General features: G+C 36.1%; 2 protein-coding genes across 2 annotated transcripts; both read left to right on the top strand.

Annotated features, from left to right (window-relative positions):
- The first annotated feature begins 10,062 nt into the window (after positions 1-10,062).
- Positions 10,063-12,145, top strand: LOC113235199 (sorting nexin lst-4). The gene has a single exon (XM_026470818.1). The coding sequence runs from the start codon at positions 10,079-10,081 to the stop codon at positions 11,756-11,758; it is 1,680 nt and encodes a 559-aa protein (XP_026326603.1). The 5' UTR covers positions 10,063-10,078; the 3' UTR covers positions 11,759-12,145.
- A 342-nt stretch (positions 12,146-12,487) lies between these two features.
- On the top strand, positions 12,488-26,291 carry LOC113235134 (CD151 antigen-like). Its single transcript, XM_026470726.1, has 5 exons — positions 12,488-12,691; positions 14,181-14,372; positions 16,092-16,265; positions 21,841-21,990; positions 24,294-26,291. Exons 1-5 carry the CDS (start codon positions 12,551-12,553, stop codon positions 24,435-24,437), a joined length of 801 nt encoding a protein of 266 aa, XP_026326511.1. The 5' UTR covers positions 12,488-12,550; the 3' UTR covers positions 24,438-26,291.
- The last annotated feature ends 217 nt before the right edge of the window (positions 26,292-26,508 follow it).

Here is a 26,508-nt window from a genome sequence, read left to right as displayed (position 1 = left end):
AATTACAGGCATTTGGGACTTGTCAACTTATGCCTCAGGGTGACGAGCGCAGCGGGAGTGTCTCTCAGATCTCTGTGATTTAAACTTCAAGGTTGCACTGCAACTGGACATGCCTGTATGTAGCTTACAATCGGACGCACGACTTGTTCGTCCCATCATTAGATATTATAAAAAAAAAAGTCAAGACGCCATTAAAAAAAAGTCGAACTATGTTCTATATTCAAAAGCAAATTGAAGAGAGCTTATAGCAATATTTTTATGTGTTTCTAGGCGACGTTATATAAAAGTAAGATATACATTATATCTATGGCTTATTGGTAAAAGACCTAGTGAACCTATCAATTCTATGTGAAACCTAGTATTTACACAGGAGGTAAAAATAACATCTTTCGCCATCGTTTGGCCGGAAAAAATCTGAATGTCCCCTCTTTTATACTATGAGGAAACACAAAAACTACCACTAGGCGTAAAGACTTGCTAGTCCTGTGTAGGCTCTCGAGTTATTTTTCAGAGAAAAGTTTATGGTATCACAGTAAATTTTCTCAAATATTTTGTATGCCCGTAAAAATATACATAATTTAACCTTAGAACTAAGTCCAAACTCACGGTACCATAATTTCGTTTAACTAAGGTAACAGATTCTTTTATGGGGAACTGTATACGTTTTTACAATAAGATTCCGGAACACATATTAATATTACCATATCCTAAGTTTAAAACTTACAATAAAAGTATTTTAATTGAAAAGTCGTATTTCAAAATTGCAGACTACGTATTAGATAAAGATGTACCTATGGAAAGATAACATGAGTCTAGATTCCACACAAATATGATTATATTCAAAATGTATTCTATAGCATAAATATAAACTTAAGTTTTGTTATTTGAAAAGAGCAATCCCTATAGTTTCTTGCTCGTTCTTCCCAGAGAAGTCGGCACAGTGAACGACCAGTGGCATAAAAATGACGTTTTCAGATGTAAAAAATTTACCTATGGAATAAATGATTATTTGACTTTTAACATTGACTGTCCCGTCAGAAATACTGTTTCACAAAAAGCAATGTTTAATACAGAAAAAGTAACGTAAAATCATACGCAAGGTCTACATGTGGAATATGAATTCATGGAGTATGTCAATTGTTATGAGTTGGTAAAGAGTGTCTGTATGGTCTCATATATTCTTCGGTACAACTCTCACGCAGCAATCTACTTTAGCCACGTGCCGCACTTAACTTAAACTGTCCACCAATACACGACATCAAGGAAACATTTGCCACCGTGGTATCTGTATTTTACATATACCAACATACTTTTAACATTTCAATCCATGTATGGAGGAAGGTGGCCCGTACAGTGTCAGAATATAAATGTAACACCCTGAGATACCTTAAAATAAAATTATGATGACAAGACTTCAAGAAGTTATTATTACCGAAAGTAGGATAAGATAATTTAGCACCCCCAAGGGCCCAGTTGGGAACAGAAACGTAGAAGTCCGTGAGAATAATATAATTAGATCTCGTCCGCGTATGACTGGCCAAAATTAGATCAGTTCCATAGTCTAGACATAGTTTTCGTATTTTTAAATTCGTTCAAAAAGAAAATAATTAAAAAGCTATATTTTTTTGTCATATCAAGGGACGGGACGAACAAGTCATGTGCATGGTGGCAAACGACACACCTATCCAAGACAGTTGCAGGGCAAATCGTAAAGACTTGAGGGGCACTGCAACTGCGCCTTTCACTCTGAGACTTAAGTTGACAAGTCCTATGTGCCTAATGTCACCAGCACCCTATGGCTCAATTTATATTGCGGCGGAATCGGCTCGGCTCGCGCATTCCGCAGAATATTTTGGCTTGTATCTGGTTTGTACGTTACTCAATTGACCATAATGTTCATTATGCTATGTACAATACCGTTACAAAAATTCGCCTCAATTCCATTCCGAAGCAATATAAATTGAGCCTTAGAGCAGCTTCAAATTAGACGCAGTGATGCTCACATTATTGCATTATAGATATAGGTAAGGTGGCAGTATTGCCTTGGACGAACTCTTTCACAAGCTCTTCGACTGCTACTAATGATGACAACACGTAGAGATGTATTGTTACCGCATTTGTATCAGTAAATATAAAACAGCCATTGCAAATTAAACTCTACCAGTAAACTTAAATACGTTCAGCTGCTATCGTTAAGTCTTTTGTTATATTACGTACCTGTACTTTTCCAATACGCAACATTTACTTACCATTACTTTGGGAAAATCAAATTCACTTAAGAAAGTAATCCTAAAAGTTCATAATATTGCTCCACATATAGGTAAATCTTTGGAAAAGATAATACAAACTCATAACGTTACATACAAAGTTTGCCGCATTGGCGAGATAAAGTTAAGAATGTCTGGCAAATTTAATAACACAGGAGTGAAGTAACAAGGGCCCTGTCTAGAATATAAAACAATCGCGACACAAACAACCGTGAAGCGAGACTTTTGCAAGCAGAATATTCGAGAATAACCGACCTGGTTTTAAAGAATTTTGGGATAACCGGGTTTATTTTTTGGGCGAGTTTGAGCATAGGATGAATAAATAAGATTGTTTTGTTATGATATGTATACTTAGACACTATAATAAATATACTACTAACATAATACTCACGTGTTAGTAAAAACTTCATACTATTATTTTTATTATTTTTTTTTAGTAGCAGTAGAGCGCCTTGAGAAAGAGTTCGTCCAGGGAAGTACTGCCACCTTACCTATTTCTGCCGCCAGGCAGTCATAGTTACTGTGTTTTTGAAGGGTAAGGGTGCTAGTGTTATTACAGGCATAATGGGACTTGTCAACTGATGTCCCAGGGTGTCGGGCGCAGTGGCAGTGCCCCTCAGATCATCGCGATTTAAAGCTCTGAGTGGCACTGCAAGTGTTATGGACAGGTATACCTTAGATACCATCAGGCGCACAACTTATTCGTCTCGTCACATGATATTATAAAAAGAAATTCATCATATTAGAGTTAATACCCCGTGTGTGATTTTTAAGTCATTGCTATATTACTTAATATATTATACATTTAAACAAGAGGTTTATAAGTTTTATTTCAACAAAAATTTATATAAAACAAACTATGTCAAAAAGCATATACGAAGTTTTCACTCTTAAACGACGATTTGCTATATTTGACGTTAGTAAAAACTTCCCTCCCATTTGCCTTCTGTGCAGGTACTCGGTAAATGTACAAGTACTCTTGAACTATACATATAACTATCAATGTAAGGTTCTACAATTACATTATTATTGTAAATCAATTCCCAATGAAAAGCTTCGCTAAATAATGTAATAAATCAGTGATCCTACACCCTGTCGAAGAAATAAACTTATAAATACGCTTTAGTATGTCTGCGGCTTCACAACCACAAACTTTTTGGGGGTTGATGTTGCTCGCTTCCGTAGGTTTACCCTCGAGACCCTACAAGTGACCCCTGATTGGTGCTAAAGAGCAACAACTACTGGTGGTAGGCTTCGGCCGTGTCTGGTAACCACCCGCACGACGCAGTCGAGTCGCCAAATGGTTTATCCGTGTTCCGGCACGTGTTCGGGAGTTGCCATCAGTAGGTCGGGTCTGAACAGTTGCATTGCGTATAACGACGAGTAGTAGCTGCTTGTACTGCCACACTGAGCACTCGGTTCTAGGGGCTAGAGGGATCCGAAGCACGGTGCATCCGTGGCCGGCCGTGGGAAGTTGGGGGCCCAGGTAGCGGGAAAGCCAGCCGTGAAAGGATGCCCCGCCACCAAACGAAAAATCCCGAAATGCTCCACCTTGCCGGTTGGCAACCGGAGGAGAGGACCAGGTGGCCATCTCCGGGAAGGTTCGGGCGTCCCTGCAGTCTCCAAGCCGATTGTATCCTCGTGTGGCAGTATCAGTTTGCTGCTTTTTTGGTCAACGCAATGCCTCGTTCAACTGCCTTCCTTCTTGCCTATTCGCTTCTCCAATTTAAAATTATGAGTCAAAAAAAAAGGAATACATTTTTCACAGCGGTTGCACGTCCTCCCATTAAAACTGCACCTCATCAACATCAGAGGGCTGCACTTAAATATCAAAGCGGTCCACCACCACCTGGAAACCAATAAACCGCAGCTGCTGTTCCTCACCGAGACGCAGTTCAGATGTCCGACTGACACGGCGTACCTAAGGTACCCAGGGTATACTCTCGAGTTCCTACCTGGTGCCGGAGTCTGTGTGTACGTTCGTGATAACATCTGTGTCAAGCGTCTCAAGAACCTTGAGGCACCGAGTTTTTCTATTTTGTGGCTTCTGGTTGACACAGGAGTTACCCAAATAGTATACTGCTGTGTCTACCGCTCGCACAGTGGAGATCAACAGACAACCAAGCTGTTCCAACATCTGAGCGAGACTTCTGATGAGGCTCAGCTCAGGTATCCAGCGCCGCAACTAGTCATACTGGGGGACTTCAACGCACACCATCAAGAATGGTTGTTCCCGTACCAGATAACCGATCATGCTGGGAGAGAGACGCAAAAACTTGCATTATCACTAAGCCTTTCCCAGCTTGTCAGTGGCACCACAAGGATTCCAGATGTTGAGTCTCATGCGGCTAATTGCTTGGACCTACTGCTAACAACTGATCCAGACCTATACTCGGTGATAGTGGATGCACCATTGGGTATCTCTGACCACTGTCTGGTGAAAGCTGTATCCGTATACTTCCCACCCGATCAGGGCCCCAGTGGTACGAGACGGTTGTGGCGATACATTTTTTTTTTGCTTCTTATCCCTGGCAGGCTTGCTTCACTTCAGGAGAATCGTCCAGCTGTGCTGATGCTGTAGTTGAGGTCTTGCGATTGGGTATGGAGTATTATATACCATACTTCGATGTACTCAATGGACCCCAAACTCGGCCATCGTTTAACGCTGACTGCAGTCGTGCTGAAGCACAAAAACAGTCTGTGTACCAATCTTGGGCAGATGCTCGACTACGCAAAGCTCCGAATACTCGGAATCTGAAGAAAGCCTTTAATAAAGCCGCCAAGAGGAGCAAAAGTGTGTTACGCAGGGCCAAGTTCGACCATGTGCGCCGCATAGGGGCCATGCGTGCCTCTTTTCCAGCAGGCAAATCCTTTTGGTCCCTGGCCAAAGCAGTCGAAAAAAACTTTAGTAGCCACCCATTACCATCTCTGCGCAGGCCAGACGGCACGCGGGCCCATACTGCGAAAAAGAAGGCGAATCTCTTCGCCTCACTCTTTGCAGAGAGTTCGCGTCTGGATGCCGCAGGATACCTACCACCTTCTTTACCTCAGCCTGGATGCACTATGGCGCCAGTTCGCATTCGCCAAAAAGAGGTACTCAAAACTATGCGAAGTCTAGACGTGCATAAAGCTAGCGGGCCGGATGGAATTCCAGCAATAGTCCTGCGTAACTGTGCGCCTGAGTTGTCTCCTACTCTCACACGCCTGTATCGCCTCTCGCTTGAGACTGGTGTAGTTCCCAGGTCATGGAAGCTTGTAAATGTATAACCAGTGCCTAAAAAAGGCAGCAGAGCTGACCCTGTCAACTATAGACCTATCTCAGTCTCTTCCATACTCTGCAAGACTACGAGACATGTACTTAACAACCGTCTCCTGTCGTACCTTGAAGACAACGATCTCCTCAGCGATCGCCAATACGGATTTCGAAGAGGGCGATCTACAGGGGATCTTCTTGTGTATGCCTCTCACTTATGGAACGAGGCTATAAAAAAGCATGGTGAAACCATTGCAGTGTCTTTAGACATTTCTATTATTTATTATTTTATATTTACAATTTTATTTTTAAAAAGTTGAATTGACGTTTATTTACTCATTAGGTAACGTACTCTATATATCAATTTAAAGCTTTTTGATATCTCTTATATTTGTGGAATAATCTAATATAATGAGGCTGGGCAACTTAACGATTACACCCTTTATACATAACTACCAAGGTAAAGGTCAGCGGTTAAATTATTATTATAAATCAATGCATAATGAAACGCTTCGCTAAATACTGTGATAGGACACCCTTGCGAAGTTATAAACTTACATAAATACGCTCTACTTCGTCTGCGGCTTCACAACCACAAACTCCTAATCAAACCTAAACAGAGGAACTGTAGTTAAAAGCACTATTAGCTGCTCTTTCTCTACTTTGAACACAAGTTTTACACTCTCGAGAGTTACAGACAGTTTCTCATTCTGAACTTGGTTTAAATTTTAAGCACGTTGCAATCTATGTTAAAGTTCGTTCCTAATGTACTAACATGACCGAACTGAGGCGTACATACATACCTACATAACGTATGTAAAGAGCTGCTTTGTTTCTTCCTGACTCACAAAAGCAGTTTACTATATACGAGTACAAATATTATGTACTGTAATTAACTGCCTCCGTAGCCGAGCGGTTACCATGCTGGATTGCCACATGGAGGTCCTGGCTTCGATTCCTAGGCTGGGTGAAATATTTGTATGGCCTACATTTATTTCTCTCGTGAGTTTGGGTGTAATTTGTGGTTGTCTATGTGTGTGTCCATGGCACCCGCGACAGAGGGTTTTCCTGGGGCTATGAGCGTGTTGCATTGTAATTATATAGTTTGTATAAAATATAGAATGAGAGCAAAATTACACACACTATCTAATACGCTGACATGACGTCACATGTGTCGACGACAATAGGATATTCATTTTCCCCATTGTCTGAAGTTGTATTAACGAACACGTGTGTGTATAGCCCCCTAATGATTCATCTACACGCCATGCGTGTAGGAAATACCTAACAAATGAATCGAGCCGCTCAATTTTGTTTCTATGTGATGGATGTATCAATGACTTATTTATACCTAAAGGGTTTTCTATCAAGAACTGATAGATTTTGACAGCTCATAGCGGCCATGTTGTTGAGGTTGCTTTTGTCAAATTTGTTGTTTATTTTTCAGTCACTAAAAACCAATCCAGGGTGTCACCCTTCGCGTCCCGCAATCCGCGCCCTGAAAATTAAAATGAATAAAATAAGAACAGGCGGAAAAATTTTCATATAGATCCGTCGACAAGCGCTTGATGGCGACTGGCGGGGCAACCATGGTTAAACCACTAGACAATTTGTAAATTTTGAGATAAATGTGAAAATTTAATATTTAAGGACTTCAGATCAAAACCAAAATTTAGCAGGATCTCTGTAATAGTACTTAAAGATAATTGTCTGATGTATAAATTACCTATATACAAAGTTAGATATTTTATTCTTAAATAATTCGTTTTAGATCTTCATTTTAGCCCGTTTTCAGAATTTTATATGATCGCATAAAGTACATTCTATCGTGTAACAAATTAGTATATTCTTTAAACAACATCCTGACGTATATCGTATATTTTTTGAAAGATTGTTATTTAATAGTAAGTAAAAAAATGTTATTAAATAGTAATAAGACCTAAACCATTTGATCTAGTAAAACAGTTTTTCACGCTTCTCCTCCAGTGACTCGCCTTAAGTAGGTATGCGTGCAGTAAGCCGTGATAGCCTAATAGTTTAACCTACCGCCACTCAAACAGAGGCCTTGAGTTCGTATCCGGGCTCGCACCTCTGAAGTTTTCGGAATTTATGTGCGAAATTCAATCTGAAATTTACCATGAGCTTTTCGGTGAAGGAAAACATCGTGATGACACTTGTACATCAAATAAGGTTCACAGCCTCCAGAAAACGTGAAGTTCCTAACCTGCATTGAGCCAGCGCAGCGGACGGCGGCTAAGTGACAAAATGTTTCTTTCAGATATCATAGAAAACCATACTAAACCCAGTTTTAGAATATTGTTTAATGATAGCACAAATGTGCATCGTTACGGTAAGTTCTGTTAAGTCGAACACGTTAACTCATTTTAACTGTTTATAAAAGATAATTTCGTCTATCTTTTGCTATTTAAAACGGATATTTGCCCAGTTGTCACATAGCCGCGTATTAGTTAGTAGAGGGCAGTATGGCCTAAACCCATGCCTGAGATGAGGACCCGTGCCCAGCAGTGGGACGTACAAATGGGTTGTTGATGATGATGATATTGGAATATAAAACAGTAGTAGTAAACACTAACGAATGACCGACTTACGTAGTCTTATCTACCCAGTTATATTATAAACCTACCAATTACAATCTGATTAACGAATACTTTTGTAACAATTTATCTTTTTATCTATTAAGAACACCAAATGCGGGCACTGAATTATATATTTTATTACGTAAAAGTATCTATTTAGTCTATTGTTGATTTACATTTTTTTTCCATTCTCTAGGACATCAATAAACCTACATACCTAACTACTACAAATCGAATAATCTTCTAGTTTTACCCTTAGAGGTTGGAAGTTCTACCATACTTACCATAGAAAATAATAAAAAATTAATCGTGTCTTTGCGGTCCAAATGGCGTAACCGAAGGAGAACATTCGTTTATGAGATACATAAGCAGATCCAGATACATTCATTACTCTGCAAATTGCCCTAATGGGGTCCAGTTCTGGTTCGCGTTATTACCATTATTGGATTTTGGCATTGTCGCTATCGACACAAGATTAGTCGATTTATACTACTTAATAATCCCAAACAATCTACTTGGCTGCGTTTATATTGTAGTGTCTAAGCTTTTCTCTTTTACACACTTACGTTACATTACGTTAGACAACAATAAATTACATTATATTTTTCAATGCTTGAAAATTGCGACCTAGATAAAATAATAGCAACTAACACTACACCTGACAGTTTTAAGCACACGAATTTTATGTACCTTACTGAAATTGCTTACTATCTTATCTTACTATTTGTATACATATAATATGTACAGATTACAGTAAATATGTAGAATAATTCTTTTGACCTACCTACATTACATTACAGTACATTTGATGTAACTACTTCTTTAAATATCAACATTTTAAAAATACAGATTGGTGCAACGTTCACAAAATATTTTCGGAAAATGCTGTACAGTAATAAAAAAACCACGTGAGCAATATAACATTTGGATATGTAATTTTATTTCGAAAAGCGCGCCTTGGCACGCCATTATAGTATGAATGCGTCATCTAGCGACATTAGCTGGTACTACGAAGTTGAGTAGTTCACTGTGAGTCTCTACTTTTTAACCAATCAGAATAAACAAACGTATTGAATGTACCGTCAACCACTGGTAACAATATCTCGGTATGGGAATTTTGCAGCCAATCACCGCATTTTAATTTTGTATTTTTGCGGCGTATGAAAACAGACTGCGGTGGAAACAAGTTTTTTGAACTTCTGTCATTCAATGACTGAATAATCAAGTGTATCCGTCTGGAAAATAATTATTTTACTTGGATTTTATGTAAGTAACAACATTTACATTATTAAAATAATTTGTTACGTGGCAATCTGTTAATATTCCGGTTAAAATGACTCCTCCTACTTGTAGTTGTCACATAACAGTGATACTCTTCGACCTGACGTCATTGATTTCCATCACAAAACAAGGAATTTACAAGTATTTCTTGCGTTGTTCCTAAAGTATTAACAGCTTTTGTGTGCTGTACGCTAATTTCGTCAGTAATTACTCATACTTTAGCTTTAAAATTTTAGTTCTACTAAACAAATCGATAACCTATACCTCAGTTTCTCGTATTCAAAATTAGATATTACCAGTTTCTTACATTCGTTGTGTTTTGGCACAACAATCAACTATGCAGCATAACATTAGTCCACTTTCTAATGTTTAGGAAGCCATAAAACAATGAGCGCACCTGAACATTTTGACAATTACTGACTATGGTTAATTGAGGCTATTAGGGAAATGTGTCAACTCCTTGCGACACCAGAGTAACGCCCTAATTCGTGCGATCCTCTAATAGTATTATAAGTAACCATATTCGCGTGAATAACTTTATCACAGTTATATGCTTTGGAGCTCCCTATTTGAGATAAGACTGATAAGATAATGTATGTATCTCACTCACTGTATCTATCACTGAGAACATGCATTTTATTAATCTGTTTTATAATTGTTGTAGGTAAAAGGGTCCCAAGATGACGGCCCAAGTGCAAGCATTGTATGACTTCACGGGTGAGCCTGGCACCACAGAAATGTCTATTACAACTGGGGAAATTCTCACTTTGCTTAACACTGACATTGGTGAAGGTTGGTGGGAAGGCAAAAATGCTAAAGGAGAAACTGGTCTCTTCCCAGCTGCTTATGTGAAACAACTTAGTCCTGAGGAATCGGCACGGGTTCCCACCAAAGGTTCAATAGCACCACATAGGTATGATCAAGCTGCTGATGATTGGGGTGACCAACAATTTAGTGCTGGTGACAGCAATTACCAACGAGCATCACATAATGATGATGGTTGGGATGACGATTGGGATGATGATACATACTCTGAAATAGGACCTGGTGGTCAACAAAACAAGGCACAAAACAATCAAGCCCCTCTTGCCCCATTACCTGGTATGCCCATTAGTGACTACAATCAACAGTTTGATGATTCTGCTTCTACTCTTGGATCCTCAATGGGAACAGTGAGGAAAAGCAAATTTGCCCCATCCACAAAAGTAAGCGGAGAGAGTTATTTACTGGGGACTCTAAATGTAGAAGTTAGGGATTCAGAAAAAGTATACATAATCCAAGATGAAGATGGATATGTATGGTCACCTATAACTCAACCATACACAGTCACTGTGGCTTCTCCAAAGAAGGAATCTAAATTCAAAGGCATTAAGAGTTTTATTGCTTATCAACTAACACCTTCATTTAATAACATCCAAGTATCCAGGAGATACAAACACTTTGATTGGCTTCATGAAAGATTGCAGGAGAAGTTTACACTCATTCCAGTCCCACCCTTGCCTGACAAAACAATTTCTGGTCGCTATGATGAACAACTTATTGAACGTAGGAGAGTACAACTGCAAGAATTTGTGGATTGGATGTGCAAACATCCAGTATTATCTAAATGTGAAGTTTGGCAGCACTTTTTAACTTGTACAGATGATAAGAGGTGGAAAGCAGGCAAAAGACAAGCAGAAAGAGACAATTTGTTAGGTTTAAATTATTGTATATCATTAGTTGTACCTGAAAAAGCTTTATTACAGTCTCAAGTAGACACAATATCTGAGCAATGTCACACATTCATTGCGAGCATGGACACGGCTGTGAAAAATGTATCCAACATGTGTCTTGCACAAGGCAAAAGATTCCAAGGCCCGTACAAGAGTGACTGTCAGAAAATTGGAGAAGCTTTCTACCACTTGGGTAATTCACTAAGCTTTGACGAAGGGTCAATAGTGTCCAGATCCAAACTAACTTCAGCTATCAAGTTAACAGGAGGTGCATACATTGAAATTGGCAAGTTATATGAAGAACAACCAAAATACGATTGGGACCCATTAGGTGATAAGTTCCACTTGTACAAAGGTATTGTTGGAGTTTTTCCAGACGTTTTAGCAAACCATAAAGGAGCAGTACAAAAGAAAAGGGAATGTGAAAGGCTTACAGCTGAGCACAAGATGGAAGTAGCTCAACTGAATGAAGTATTGAGGAGGACAGATGTGATATCCTATGCTTTACTTGCTGAAATTAATCATTTCAAGGCAGAAAGAACTACTGATTTGAAAGCCGCAATGCAAAGATTCTTAAAACAACAAATAACTTTCTATAAGAATATTGTTAATAAATTGGAGGGTGCCCTAACTCACTATGATGACTAATTGGGATTTCTTCACTGAATGAGGGAATTTACAGTAGTGCTAACTTCATGTGATTTACTAAATATGTATTCAAACCTCTTGGACCATTCTTGCTTGTATTTATCTCTATACCTGATATTTCAATGGTATTTTGTGTCTTAAGTATACATATAATCCAAAGGATTTGTATTTGATAGGATGTATTGTGTAATATTATTAAAGAATTTATAAATGTGATGAAATTATGGACTGAATGTAAAATAATAATTTTTTGGTACACAGCTGATTACACCGTAAAGTACTGACTTTCTGTAAATAGTTTTATCTACTTGTCATTATGAATTACTATTTTTTTACCACTTTATACATTTTATTTTAAAATCATACTAATTATGGGGCGATTATTTTCGGACATTGTGTTGTCTAATTTTAGAGTAAGTGTTGTACTATATTCCATTTTTGTAAGATTATTATTAAGGTTCTGCTAATAAAATAAATACTTGTAATTCGTTTAATATGTTTTTTTGCTGTGTCCTGATAGCTATGATTATATCTAAATTTTTGGGTAGTGAAACCTTCTCAATTCTGTAACACTGTACTAAGCCCTCGTTTATACATTAAAACGTCGTCGAGTAATCCACAGAGCTTATGAACTCCCAGACTTCGTAAGTATTCACAACATAATTCATGTAACAGATAAGATGATTGTAATACTTAAAAATCCTAATTATTTTTCCAGGAAACCAAGACATCATGAATAGACGAAGATGAAAAAAAACTAAAGAAGCAGCCTTGGCTCATTAATCGGCTACAATGGCAGAAGGGAAAAAGAAGGATGGTGGAGCTCTTCTGGCTAAAAAGAAGAAAGTGAAACCAAGGAAATCAAGAGATGCAGACTGCTGTAGCGTCAATTTCTTGAAATGCGTTCTACATATCTTCAATGTGGTGTTTTTGGTGAGATTTTTTATCCATTTCTGCATAGCTATTATCAAACTTCAACATAGCATCACTTAGTTTTGTATGAGACAACTTTAGATGGTGCGACGCGTGGAAGCGGACTGACAAATGCAGCCATAACCCTAGCGTTTATTTAGGGTGCTCGTAATTGACTCTAATTTAAGCGTTGAATATAGATATGCCACTCCCAATAAATAATGTGACACCTCCGCAGTGAACTGCACAAACTGAGAGGTCACATTCGGGTCACTGCCTCGCTTTGTTTTCTATCCGTGTCTATATATATTGCTGGGACTACGCGCGGCAGGAAATCTTATGCAATGTGTACAGATAACGTAACGAATATTGCCCACGCCTCTGAATATATCTTATCTAGGGCAAAATAAACAGCTGGATATTTCAAAAATAAAGTATTAGGTGTACTACAAACTACGCTTGTGAATACAAGTAACTAAAAGTGTATAACATAAATTGTATTTATAACTCTTTCAAAATAATAGTTTATTATATTTTTTTATATCTGGGTAAGAATTTAAGTGAAGTGAATCCTATACATGTTAATAAATTATTATTATTAACTATCTGATATTTACAAATCGATGCGCCTTTTTTGTAGGGTTACGTGCCGATGACACATAGTTATGTCTGGTAAATCTGGATAATTACAGTTGACACACCAGAACCAATTTAGAGAAGTAATTTTAAATTCGACTGAGAATCGATGCCGGGACTTCGATCAGCGCCTACAATGCAAACCTTTGGGTCACCGAGGTCATCATATACTATTATTTATTCTGCTATAAACAATTTTTCTCTCAAGTTACTTGAATACATGCAACTATTTTCTTAACACCTCTCGACAACCTTCGAATTTCCAAAATCCAAGCGCACCCGAATTCATATTTCCATAATTATTGGATTAGATATTTTATCAAGTACAATTTACTACTTTAGAACTACTTACTTTCGTGTTGTTTTGATTTTTCATGTAAACTATATGTATAGATCTGGAAAATTATTCCCGTTTTTACATTAACATTTACTCCTTAAAAATATGCCAAGTGAGAGTTGTCCATAAAAATTAATAATATTGACAATTTTATGCTAACCGACTCAGTTTCTTGTAAGGATCATTTCATTGTATCGGAAAAAATCGGGACAGTAGAAGTTGATCTTTTTTCTGGTTATATGTTAATTAATTTTCAATGTACATTATTAGACAATCAAAAACATATAACCAAAATAAAGATTAGTAGATAGCTACTCTACATACTTGCAAATCGATTCAGTGCGTTCAATCTGCACTAAGTTCAAAGAGATTGCCAAGAGATATTAAGCAAATAGCTGTATACTATATTTTTTTACGTTTGTCGAAAAACAAATACGTGTAATTATAATTGTTAGTCCTGCAAGGTTATTAATATTTTACAAATAACCCTGTATGTCGCATGTTGCCAGAGACGTTGACAAGTGCCACTTTGTGCAGTTTGCAGGTATAGGCGTGCTAGCCGTGGGAGCGTGGACCGTGGCCTCGCGACATAGGTATGTGGCTCTCCTCCCGACGCCCACCTACGCGGCCATAGCGTACCTGCTCGTCATAGCAGGGGCCTTGGGTGTCCCCCTTAGTGCACTTGGATGCTGCGGACTTAAGACTGAGAATAGAACCAGTTTATTGTGTGTAAGTATCATGCAAGTTCTATAGCATTACTTATGAACAGATGTTTGCAGCTCATTATTATTTTATGTTGGTGAAACCTAAAATGACAATGAGTTGTCTGTTTTTGGTTTGTTTTAACAACAACATATTATATTTCGGAATATTTCGAAAGACGTATTTTACTTTAACAGTCGATTCTACCTCAGCTCTAATTAAATTTTTTCCCGTACTAATATGGTTCATTTTGCTTGAGTCGAGCGGCAGGGTTACTTTTACTGTTTACTGGCTTCATTTCAGAATTTTTTTTTTACAAACGATATTAAAGCCATTTGAAAAATTTATGCCGTATCGGTAGTATACGTGTTCTAGTTTGTTCGAGGTAAGTTTGTGTTTTTTGTCGTGAAAAATTTAGGAATCGTGTTATCACGTCAGTGTATATTCTCAATTTTACTATAAGTTTTTGTCCAAAGTGATTAATTCAACACTTTCGCTGTTATGCGGAATCAACCAAAGCCATTTGAGATTGTGTAGACTCTTGAGAGCGGTATTAATAAACCACACCTAAGTCCGGTATGTGTGTTACCGATCTTGAGCCGTAACTTCAGTGCTGTGACGTTCATAAATAAGCGGAAATTTGAACAATTGAAATTATACGTACTCAATAAATCATCTTTGTTGTGCATTGAAGACGGTTGGACGTACAATTATAATATCGAACTAGATATTCCAAATTATTACATTATTCTGATATTTATATATTATTATAATATTATTCCAAAGTATACTCACAGGTGGCTTTCACACAATAATATAACGACAAGGACATCATTGCACACAGCATTTTTCCCTGTGTATAATAACGTAGCAACAATACTCAGTTACTATTCGGTATTCGGCTTAGCCAGCCTCTTTTTTGTTATATTCGAAACCAATGTTCGGCCGAATACCGAATACCTAAAAACAGGAGGACGAATTTAAAAAAAACAGTAAATTAATATAAGTTGGCGAAAGCTCAATTTTATGCTTCTTTATCTATAAGACGAAAGGAAATGCAGAATAGCTTAAGCTATTTTTCTAAGAAATCAAAAAACTTAACATATTGAATGAAAACGACCTCCGACTACGTTTACACAGAACTAAACAAACGTTAACTAAATCAACCAAGTGCTTTACAAACCAAAATAAAATTTAGTTTTCTAAAAGTTAATCAAATGTGAAATTAAATATAAAATTACTTCATCATTAAAATTATAAATTTGAAAATACATTTAAGTACCTACGTCAAAAACGTACAAAATTATTTATCATAAATAACTGAAGTTGATTATTGATATTTTTCGTGCGCGAAATAGTTTGGCCGAATATTCAGCCACGCTCCTGGCCGAATTTACTATCATTATTATATCGTTGCAACACTATTTTCTAATTAGCAAAGATCGGAATAAACACAGTATGAGTATATTTACCTTAAAGGACGTAATACACAGAGAGGATAATATCTTCCTCAGAACTGCCAGAACTATTGTATTCTATTCTATATGTTCGCTTACAAACATTGTGTAAGGCAAGGGAAGAGTACCTTATTGCGAGATTTTAAGTGTGACAATAGTCTATCTATAGCTTGACGTGCAACAGACTGTACTATATAGAACGGAACACATTCCAAAACACCTAAAACTTTTGTCAGTGTCATTGACACTGTAGTGGTATAGATTTGTAACAATTTCTTATTTCCCGCAGTATACATACTTCCTGCTGATAACGTTTATCCTGGAGTTGGGCGCAGGCGGACTAGCATACTACTACGAGGTAGCAGTGGAAGACGAATTAAAGGCTGAACTGAACAACACCTTCCTCTCGAACTACGCTCTCGATACCACTATTACGAACGCTGTCGATCGCATGCAGGCAGAGGTGAGCATATTACTGTATCGTCGGGGATAATGCAAATCCGCATATGTAGCATTGGTAAAAGGCGCGTATCTGCGCTAAACCAAATTTTACAAGAGAATGATTGAACGTCATTACTTTGTTATTTCAATGGCTGTGACTTTTAATTTTGGACAGTAAGCATTAATTTATGTTATTTACAGACTGATAACTATGATAACAACAGATTCCCATAAATCGCTTATTTAGCTGACACGACAATTACGCTATTTGATTTGGCCACTAATTTACCGAAACGGAAACTTATAATCCAATGCTAGTACGCGTTATTGCACTATCCCCGTCGATATGTCAGTTCTAAAACTAAACTAATTTGATAGATCTATATTTATTGCCATCCATTTTGCTCTCCTTTGATTTAAAAAGATATATCTTTAATTCATAAACACTTGTAATCACTCATCGGAAAAATAACTCTGTAAAGAAGAAGAAACTCTGTAGTTTCTATCTCTAGAATTGTTAATAATAATAATATGCAAACGAACCCACCAACCTCGACGGGCAGTACTCAGAACACCAAGAGAGAACCAATTTAGAAAAGTTAATTTCTCAAACTGATCTTACCGGGAATCAAATCCGGGACCTTCTCCTCCAGCACATAGTGTAAACCGGTGTACCACCGAGGAAGTCAATTTTAGCGAAGTTTATTTCATACAAATTTTTTAGACTTGGGACATTGACTTACAAATAAATGGACGACGGGTCTAATACAAAAACCACGAAAAAAATGTCCTAAGTCAACCTATTTAAACGTAGTGACATGTAAAGGAATATGAAAAAGCTAAAACGTTGAATTTAAATTGTGATGTCATCGCAGTACTGTCTAATTTTGTTTGCTTCGCTGTCAATCGAACAAACGAAGACTAAAGCGTGAATGACGCTCTGTATACGATTTTAACGCCCTATCAATGACTTGGGATATGTAAAAGGTTTCAATACAGAACATAAAATTTGATAAGATAAAATAAATTTAAAATATTTTAATTATTTATATAACAACACTGATATTGTTTTGTCTGACCAATACCAGTGGCCATTTTATCTGGCTTTCAATTTTGTATAATTGTAAGGAGCGTCCTATTTCAATTTTAAAAATATTAAGATTTTTTTGTAATATTACTCCATTAGTTTATTTATAATTATTAAACCTTTTTTAATTATCAAACCCTTTGCATATCCCAAATTTATATCCTAAGGTTGCCTGGAAGAAATTGCTACATAGCAATAAGGCCGCCTGTTGCACATTATCTTACTATATTTATACCTAAGTTACTTTATTGTATTTTAACTGTAATTTTATGTGCAATAAAGAATATTTCATTCATTCAAAGATCGAACACTTAGAAAAAATTCACTTCGAAGTAAGCTTAATTGACATAGCGCCTGCCACGGTTTGCTGGGAGACGTTGGTTCGAATCCATCCGGATTGAAGTTATTTTTTTCTAAGTGCTCGACTTGTGTTTAATAATTATAACGAAATAGTGGAGTAATTTCACAAAAGTAATTGAATATCGTGGTGGTGAAACTGAAATTCAATAAAAACTTAATTAAAATATTAATAATTTTAATATTTCTTAGCGTCTTCCTTTGTTAATATTTTAATTGCCTACTGGTCAATATTTTTTCCTCGTACAAGCGAATATTCCCCGTCTGTTCGAACTCTTCTGACTATCAAGAAAACGTGACCAAAACAGTAAAATGATATCTTACATACAATAATTATTATCAAAAATTTTATACACATCCAATACTCAAGCCCGTACTTGGATATTCTCACTTGTGAATCATTGCTCGGCATGAATCATCTTGACATTGAAAATTCTGATGCAAAGTTATCGTTATCGGTTATGTAAATAATGATATAATCGATTCGTTAATTGTATTAACTTTGCACGAAACAAAAGCATAAAATCTTGTAAAACTACTTCACTTCCCATTGTCTACATATTGCCTATGTGTCATTGTCATCTTTGTATCGTACTGCCTTTGCCATGCCAAGAATATCTATGTATTTATCAACACTCATCCTCAATATTCTGGCGTAATGTGCTGACGTCATTCAGAGTCAAACTAGAACTAATATTACGAATCTTTTATACCAACCTCGTTGCTATAAAGTAATTTACAATGGTAACTGCTTTAACATGTATAATTATTTTCAACAAATGAAAATAAATTGTTTTGTAACAATTGAATTTCCTTGTGGACATACTTTTAAATTACAAATATAACTTGGGCCTTTTCAAGGCGAGAGTGAATAGGCAATATTTATGCTTCATCGTCGACCACATCGTCATTTTCCATCAGGTGAGATGAAGGTCAAATGCGCACTAATATTTTATTTAAAAAAATGGCAAAATGGCTTTTGACACGATGTTGGTTCTTTGAAAAGAATACTTAGAATTTACAAACACTTTTTTATATTCATTTGAAATTCAATACGGTGTAGAAATCAAACATGAAATTCCATTAATATTTGCACATCTGCTTGCAGGTTGAATACAGTGTACCCTATTTTACTTAATACCTGTACATTATTATATTTGGACCAATAAACGTATTCTAACATTTTCTAGTCACGACAACGATAAAGTTAATTCTTTTTATAATTGAAAATTATCGATCGAAAATCAAAATGAGATCATAGTTTATATCGGCATCTTAGATTTTCGTGATTGTTACACATGGGAAATGAAACTGTCCTTTCTAACAAACCTGGTTCCCATGGTTACAGCTGACTGGCGCAATTTAATATTTAAATGCAACGGGGCAGAAATCTGTCTGTTGCCCTTTGCTCTTAGTGCATACTAGACACACTCAATCGACTTGGAAGTATGTGGAGTAGTTATTACTTTATTTTGGCTATATGTTTTTGAAGACCAGATAATATTTATACTATAAATCAGTAATTATTAAGAAAGGATTATTCCTTCGCCGGTGAATACAGCTCTATAAAGTTCATATGGAAATCAAAACAAAACAACCATAGACCTGCCAACAAATTTGTTGGTAATTCAATGAAAACAACGTTCTGAATTTTTTCAAATGATATAGATGATAATAAAATTACTCGAGATTCATGCAACTATTTTTACAGCACCTAATAGAGTAGTGTAGCTTTTCTATTTACCTATTTAAAAAGTAATAATAATGGTACCCATTAATAACAATTATTTAAAGGAATTTTCTATTCGGGTGCATTTGAAAATCGAAGATTTCCCAGAGATATTAAGAAGATAGTTGTACTGTATTTTTATTATTGTCTCTGAAATCACAAAAAAAGAATTGTTCAAAAATGTTGTGAAGGGAGCTAGACGGCGATTTTTGTCGTTACATTTTTTACACTAATGCATTTTTAGTTTAAGTGTAATTATGTTTTGAGGGTCTTAATCATTTGTTACCTGCTTAGGTTGATCACTGATGAGGCAAGGCTCAATAAACAAATAATAAATGATTCTTGTTCTCATCGAGTGTAAAGTAACGTAAGCAACACGCTTTATAATTTATTAAAAAATACTAAGCTCTAAAACTTGCTCGATAACATAGGCTACAGTACTTTGTTTGAAATGTTTTTGTTTAGTAAGACATTCTATTAGGGCAAAGGAGGAACGGCTAGACCGTTTGAGCTTTCATACGCGATATAATAAAATGCATACTCAAATACATATACAAACAAAAACATTTTAGTTTTGTTTTGTTTCTTACTTTTGCAAATATTCTTTGTAATCTTAAATGTGAATTTTATCTTGTTAAATAGCACCTACAGCTATAGGTGGGCGTTTAAATGAAAAGCACTTAAAAAAGTTTGCTTTTTAAACAAGCACCTAAGCACGCTTTTTATTTAAAGGGTAAGCGTTGGTCAGTTCTATACTCAACAGTTTCATTTTTTAGAACGTGCCTAAGTTTGAAGTCCCACCATTTATATTTCCTAAATAAATTAATTCGTCAATGTGAATAATAATTTTAGAAATAAAAATAAAACCACTGTTTTATAAATAAACTTGTTTAACTTAAAACCTTTAGTGGTCTACTCTTGCTTTTCGCTATCAACACAACGTTGCAAGTTTATTAAACATAAAAAGTCTATGCGCTTATAAGTTTTTCTAAACGATTTTTTAAGCTTCGAACTAAAAAGCGTTTAAATGCAAAGCGTCTAAAAAAGCTTAGAACGTTTAAACGTTTAAAAAAATAAGCGGTTTTTCCCATCTCTACCTACAGTAGGAGTATTGTATTGTATCCGCAGATGGAGCCTTTAGATCTGTCACACAGGTTAACACCTAGTATGGACTCCAGTATCTTACCAAGGTTTTTCTTTTCTTAGTAAAAATTACAGTTAGTTATTTATAAATTTATTTATGTGAGGACCTTGATATAAGACAATAATAGTACTTTATGTGACTGTTACATAATGAAACTCGCCGGACGGCTCGTTCCATAAACCCATACTCGTGTTTTAATGCCTAATTATGTACAATTGTACAGTTACAGACACTGCTTTATCTACACAAATATTATAAACTCTCTATGATGTGTTCAGGAACCGCATGTTACGACTGGCGAAATGGCGGCAAATAATAACTTTTCTCATGCATGTCATGCAACCGTACTTTTTTTAAATGAATAAACAAACTAGAGTCGGCCCCAACTATCATATCGTTCGATAACAAGTAACGTGAGAGGATTCGCTCTGGACCTTTTGGAGGGAAAAGTGTCGTTTTTATTTTGACTTTCAATTATTTTGTGAAATCTAGTTTAAAGTGGAATAGAATAGTGCTATTGTGCCTTAATCGAAGATTAAAACGCGAAATTATACGAATCTCGAACTAAAATACCCGTATCGGCCCGTTTTAAGGAATCCCGAGTCAATCTAAGCACGCCGCCTCAAATTGCCTATCCTCTTTGTGGCGGCCATATTTACAGAAACATAATTAAACTTCATGTTTAGGCTGATGGCTTTGCCAAAGCCTTAATAAATTAAAAAAAAAAGTAACGTGAGAAATTTGTCAAAATTGTTTGCTACTGACATTTAGTTTTCATTTCGAATACAACTTCATCTCGATTGATAATAGAATTGAGGTCGAATCAAATTGTTTTGTTTTCCAAAGATGTTCGAAATTTGAATGTAATAATAAAATTGAATTTGATCTTATTATTAAGCACTAATAACATTTTCACATGTAGTAAATTTGTTCTAACAAATTGCTGCTTTTGAACATATCACAGAGGGTTTATGATATGTATGTAGGTAAAGATTATTGTTATTATTCGGCATCTATTGCACTGTAGGTTCCCGTAATATACAAATTAAACTACCTCCGTGGTCGAAAGGTTACCATGAATGCCACGCAGAGGTGCCAGAATCGATTCCCGGGCCGGGAGAAATATTTGTATGGCCTACATTTATTTATCTCGTGAGTTTGGGTGTAGTTTGTGGTTGTCTATGTGTGGGTCCATGGCACCCGCGACACAGGGTTGCCCTAGTGCTGGGCTATGTTCAGTGTGTGCGTTATTTATTTAAATAGTTGAACATCAATTGCAGTTCAAATGCTGTGGCGCGGTGCGGTTCGAGGACTGGCGGCGCAGCGCGTGGCACGAGCACGACCCGCGCATGCTCGTGCCCGACTCCTGCTGCAAGACCGTCACAATCCGCTGCGGAGCACGAGACCATCCCTCCAACATACATTACACGGTGAATATCCGTGTCATAGAGCATTTTTTTTCTTGACAGCTGAATATTAAAAAACTTCACATTATTCTCCTGAAATATGAAATCACAATTATATTTTTGTTCCCTAATTTCTACATAAATATACATCTGTCAGTTAACACTATTCTATCACTATAGAATAAACAAACTCACTAGTTTAGAAAAAAAACATTAGCAACAGATATTGCACGTAGCATAATGAACTTTATGGTCAATTGTGTAACGTAAAAACTAGATACGAGCCAAAATCTTCCGCGGAATTCTCGCGCATGCTCGAGAATTCCGCATTGCTTGCGCATTCCGCGGAAGATTCAAAATCTCCAAAGAAAGAAGATTCCAAGAAGGAAAATTCAAAAAATCCAAAATCTTTAAGAATTCCGCGGAAGATGTTGGCTCGTATCTAGTTTGTACGTTACACAGTTGAACATACAGTTAATTATGCTATGTACTATTGTACCGTTACAAAAATTCACTTCCATTTCTTTTCGCCGCAATATAAATTGAGCATAAGAAGGCACGGAGTGGATGAAACGCTGACTATCTACTGTAGCAATATACTTAAAAACAATAAGAACAATTGAAAATGACAACATGAGCGGTGATATTAATTTTGAGCCGATGGAGTGCACTTGAAATCGCACATCAAACCAAATATTGTCGTAACTCAAAATTGTGAATTTGAGAAAACACAATTCGAAAATTAAAAAATACACAATGTATCTTATTGCGAATAATCTGATTGTTTTCATTTACACACAATACTTAATTTTCCATTTATTAACGAGAACATATCGCACTGCTATTACAATAGTGTTGTAACTCAAAATATGTGAAATTCGAGATTATACTAATGTTGAACGTAAAATTTTATTCTCTACACGTCAATAAAAGCGCTAATAAGCTAATCAATTAGAATATTGTAAGAAACAGTTGAAAGATATCTACTTAACTCAAAATGAGACAAAACTTTTGTTAGTCTTTATGCAAATATCGGCATATTTGGCGAGTAGAAAATTGTTTACATGTCTGTAATAAACTTTATCCGTGCAGATTTAAATTTAAATATAAATTTTAATAATCTGTCACGGAAAGTGAGTAATTCGTTTATCATCGATTCTGAAAAAATACACAATTTGAGTTAGTACACTATTGTATTAACAGTGCAATATATCGCACTGCTATTACAATAGCGTTGTAACTCAAAATAAGTGAAATTCAAGATTATACCGTTTTCCTGAACTTAAAATTTAGTCAAATTAGCTATACGTCAATAAAACCGTCGTTATAATATTGTAAGAAACAATTAAAAGATATCTACTTAACTCAAAACGATACGAACTTTGTGTGAGCTATTTCTGGCCAAAACAGTCCTCACTCAAAAATATGACATTATTATTTCAATTTTATTTTTAAATATACTTAGAAATTATTTAGATGTCTGTGATAAACTTTAACCTATACATAAATAATATTTCACGGGAAGGTGAGTAATTGATTTTTTATCGACTCTAAAAAAATACACTTTTTAGTTAATACACTCTTTTCCCTATTGTATTAACAATGCGACATTGGTTTCATTGTTTTTTTTTTCAACTCAACAATTTTGAGTTATGACACTATTTGGTTTCGCGTGCGAAATATTCAACACAAGCGTAGCTATTTTGCTCGATTTAACCTTCACTGGGTTCGCGGACGGACGATGCTTCCATTTTTAGCTTTAAGATTCCTCGTATCGAGGAGTACATTGTGGACGCTCAATAAAATATAACAACGTATATAAATACTACATCGCTAGTGTTACGAACCTGTATACAGGCTTAATTTTTAAAATGCTAAATTTATTGTTTTGCAAAACAATAAATTTACCAAAAATAAAACTTTTAAGTTTTTGTTGTACAGTCAAGAGCACATCAAGCCTGACACTTTGGAATTTGGACCGCTCTTATTGCAAGCGGCATAGAGTTAAGTTTAAACCGTTAGTGTCAAGCTTAACGTACTCTTGTCCTTGTACTAACTGACACTTTTTAGATCTGCATTTGGTAGAATAAGTTAAAAAGTGCAAGCGTCCTCCGCGACGATGCCCATCCCCTTGACAGAGTAACACAGAGTTAACGTTTAGAGCGATCTATTTAAATTTTGTATTTATTTTTGTACGAAAGTAAACTCTGATCAATTATTAAAAGCCATGGAACAAATATTATCGTTTATGATGTTAGTAATATAGTCCTTCGTGGTTGCTAGTATTTTACAAATCACCCTGTATAAACGTTTTTATTTCTTTCCAGGGATGTATACGCTACTTCATAAATCACATACGCGATCATTTAATCATCCTCGCTGCCGTTGGTGTCGGGATGTCTGTCATACCAATCTTCGGCTTCCTGTTCGCGTGCGTCTTATACGCGAAGATCAAACACGTGATCGACTGACCTCGGCCTAAGCGGCCCAAGCCCGCTAACAACAGGAAGGTTTTCGACAAGTCAGCGTCTGTCGGGGATTTGTCGAAACTTCCAACGAGCAGGAGCTCGCAACGAACGCGTAAAATCGTAGAAAGACCCCGCTGTAAACGGAGCGTGAAACGACCTCCCTGCCCCCTACACTCTGGCCCCGACAAACACATGCCTATATCGACTATAAGCGATAATGTCAGCGTATAAAATTCTTATTACAAATGCAAAATCTCCTGGGAAAACCTTACACCTTTACATCTTCTTTCTTTCTCTTTATTAAGTAAATCAAAGAGAGATGAAATATTTTTCCAAGAGATTCGTCACTCATCGATGTAATCTGTATGTATACTTCTATAAAGTAACCCAATGTGCAATGTGGCAACTGTACTAGTGATACTACTACAATGCAATTTTAACACTATTGGTCATAACGAGTTTTATAATGGATCTGCATGTGGAATTCGAAATCTGACTAATTAGTTATTTTTTTAGTTTCTATTTGTTTTAACCGCTAAAACTTCTATAAGACTATCTTACAATGTATAGCTTGATGTGCTGTTGTCTGTACATCGATCTTTAAATATAAATTCACAATAATATTATTGTCCCCTAATTTCAACTTAATTAGATGTCAAAGCTATTATTATTCATACCAAAATTGAATAAACACAAAGAAAAATTCCTTCGATTGTACTGCCACGTCCAGCCTCTATTGCCTCAACGTGACAAAAAAGTCGTATCAAATGAACTTTTCTTTGTGTTTGTACGATCTTTGTGTCAATAATAATAATAATAATAACAAAGTAGTGGAGTATCGTCACAAAAAACACTATAAAAACATAATATTCAATTTAAATAAATTTATTAGATGTCACTATTTGAACTGCACAGCTGTGTTCAGAATGTACTTGGTTAAAAGTGGCCGGTGCAGGATCCGTTAGCTTTGCGGGCCAGTTACACCTCAGTTCTTTTAAAATTTGCGTTAAAAAGGCGTTTTTGATGTAGGCCGTTATCCTAAAAAGTAATTCATTTATTGTCACCTTTCAGAGATTATCATATTGTGGCTGAAAATACAAAAAATAAAAATTTAATGTTAGCAATACACCATGTATTTAATAAGAAATTTTCATAACAACTTTACTGTGTTCATCGAATGTTACATGATGGTAGAATTTAAAACATTGTTCTTGTTTAGTATAGCGACTAGTTTCTAGAAACCATGACCGAATTTATATATAAACAAATGTATCTAAGTCGAAATATACAGTAATATAAATACAGAAATATGAAAAGTACAGTAAAACTTAACTACGAGTTGTTTAGAAAATAATACATCAAAAAGAGTTATAACAAAAAGTGTTTATTGTTAGAATTACAATATTATATACATATACCAATGTGCATAGAGCAATCGTTTTCATTTTAAATTTTAATCATTTAAGCCAGTTTCCATAAGCAAAAAAGTGTAGCCAGAATACGTACTCAGTGTTCTTATAGCAGAACAATAGTAATATGTCAAGCAATCACATCACTTATGTGGTCTCAAAGCAGGGAATTCCCTACACTCTGAGTACCAGAGTTACAAAATTAACTCCGGAGCACCTAGAGAACCAATTTACCTAGCTACCGCTATGTCCACGTACTCGTAAATGTAACTAATTGACAATTTGAGTAGCTCAACTGCACCGTGGGCTAAAAGTATCTATACTCTAAACTACTCAAACCCTTAATGAATCAGAATCTGTTAACTTGAAGCGTGAAACATACAGACAACGGGTACAGGTCGGGTGCGTGTCGGGTCGGGTGCACAGCGGGTGTGATTCCGTGTATTTATATGGACGAAAACACACCACGAGCGGACGCGGGACCCGACACGCACCCGACCTGCATGCGCTGTCAGTGTGTTTTGACGCTTTAGGAAATTAAGAATCATGCTGGCAACACATTCATTTATTTGCGTTTCACGTGATGTTTCAGATTAAACTTACAACTATTTTTGGTACATACATATGATACCTTGTAAGGGCGTATCAAAGTTACACTTAAATTC

This window comes from Hyposmocoma kahamanoa, unplaced genomic scaffold (assembly GCF_003589595.1).
Source record: "Hyposmocoma kahamanoa isolate Upper Pololo Valley unplaced genomic scaffold, ASM358959v1 87, whole genome shotgun sequence".
Taxonomy (NCBI): Eukaryota; Metazoa; Arthropoda; class Insecta; order Lepidoptera; family Cosmopterigidae; genus Hyposmocoma; species Hyposmocoma kahamanoa.
Note: the sequence above shows the minus strand (reverse complement) of the source record. Positions and strands in the feature narration are given on the sequence as shown.

Excerpts from the sequence above, each read along its gene's own strand:
- LOC113235199 (XM_026470818.1), top strand. The coding sequence starts at position 10,079 with ATGACGGCCCAAGTGCAAGCATTGTATGACTTCACGGGTGAGCCTGGC.
- LOC113235134 (XM_026470726.1), top strand. The coding sequence starts at position 12,551 with ATGGCAGAAGGGAAAAAGAAGGATGGTGGAGCTCTTCTGGCTAAAAAG. Across the intron at positions 12,692-14,180 it reads TCTTCAATGTGGTGTTTTTG|TTTGCAGGTATAGGCGTGCT; the intron begins GTGAGATTTTTT and ends CACTTTGTGCAG. Across the intron at positions 14,373-16,091 it reads ATAGAACCAGTTTATTGTGT|TATACATACTTCCTGCTGAT; the intron begins GTAAGTATCATG and ends TATTTCCCGCAG.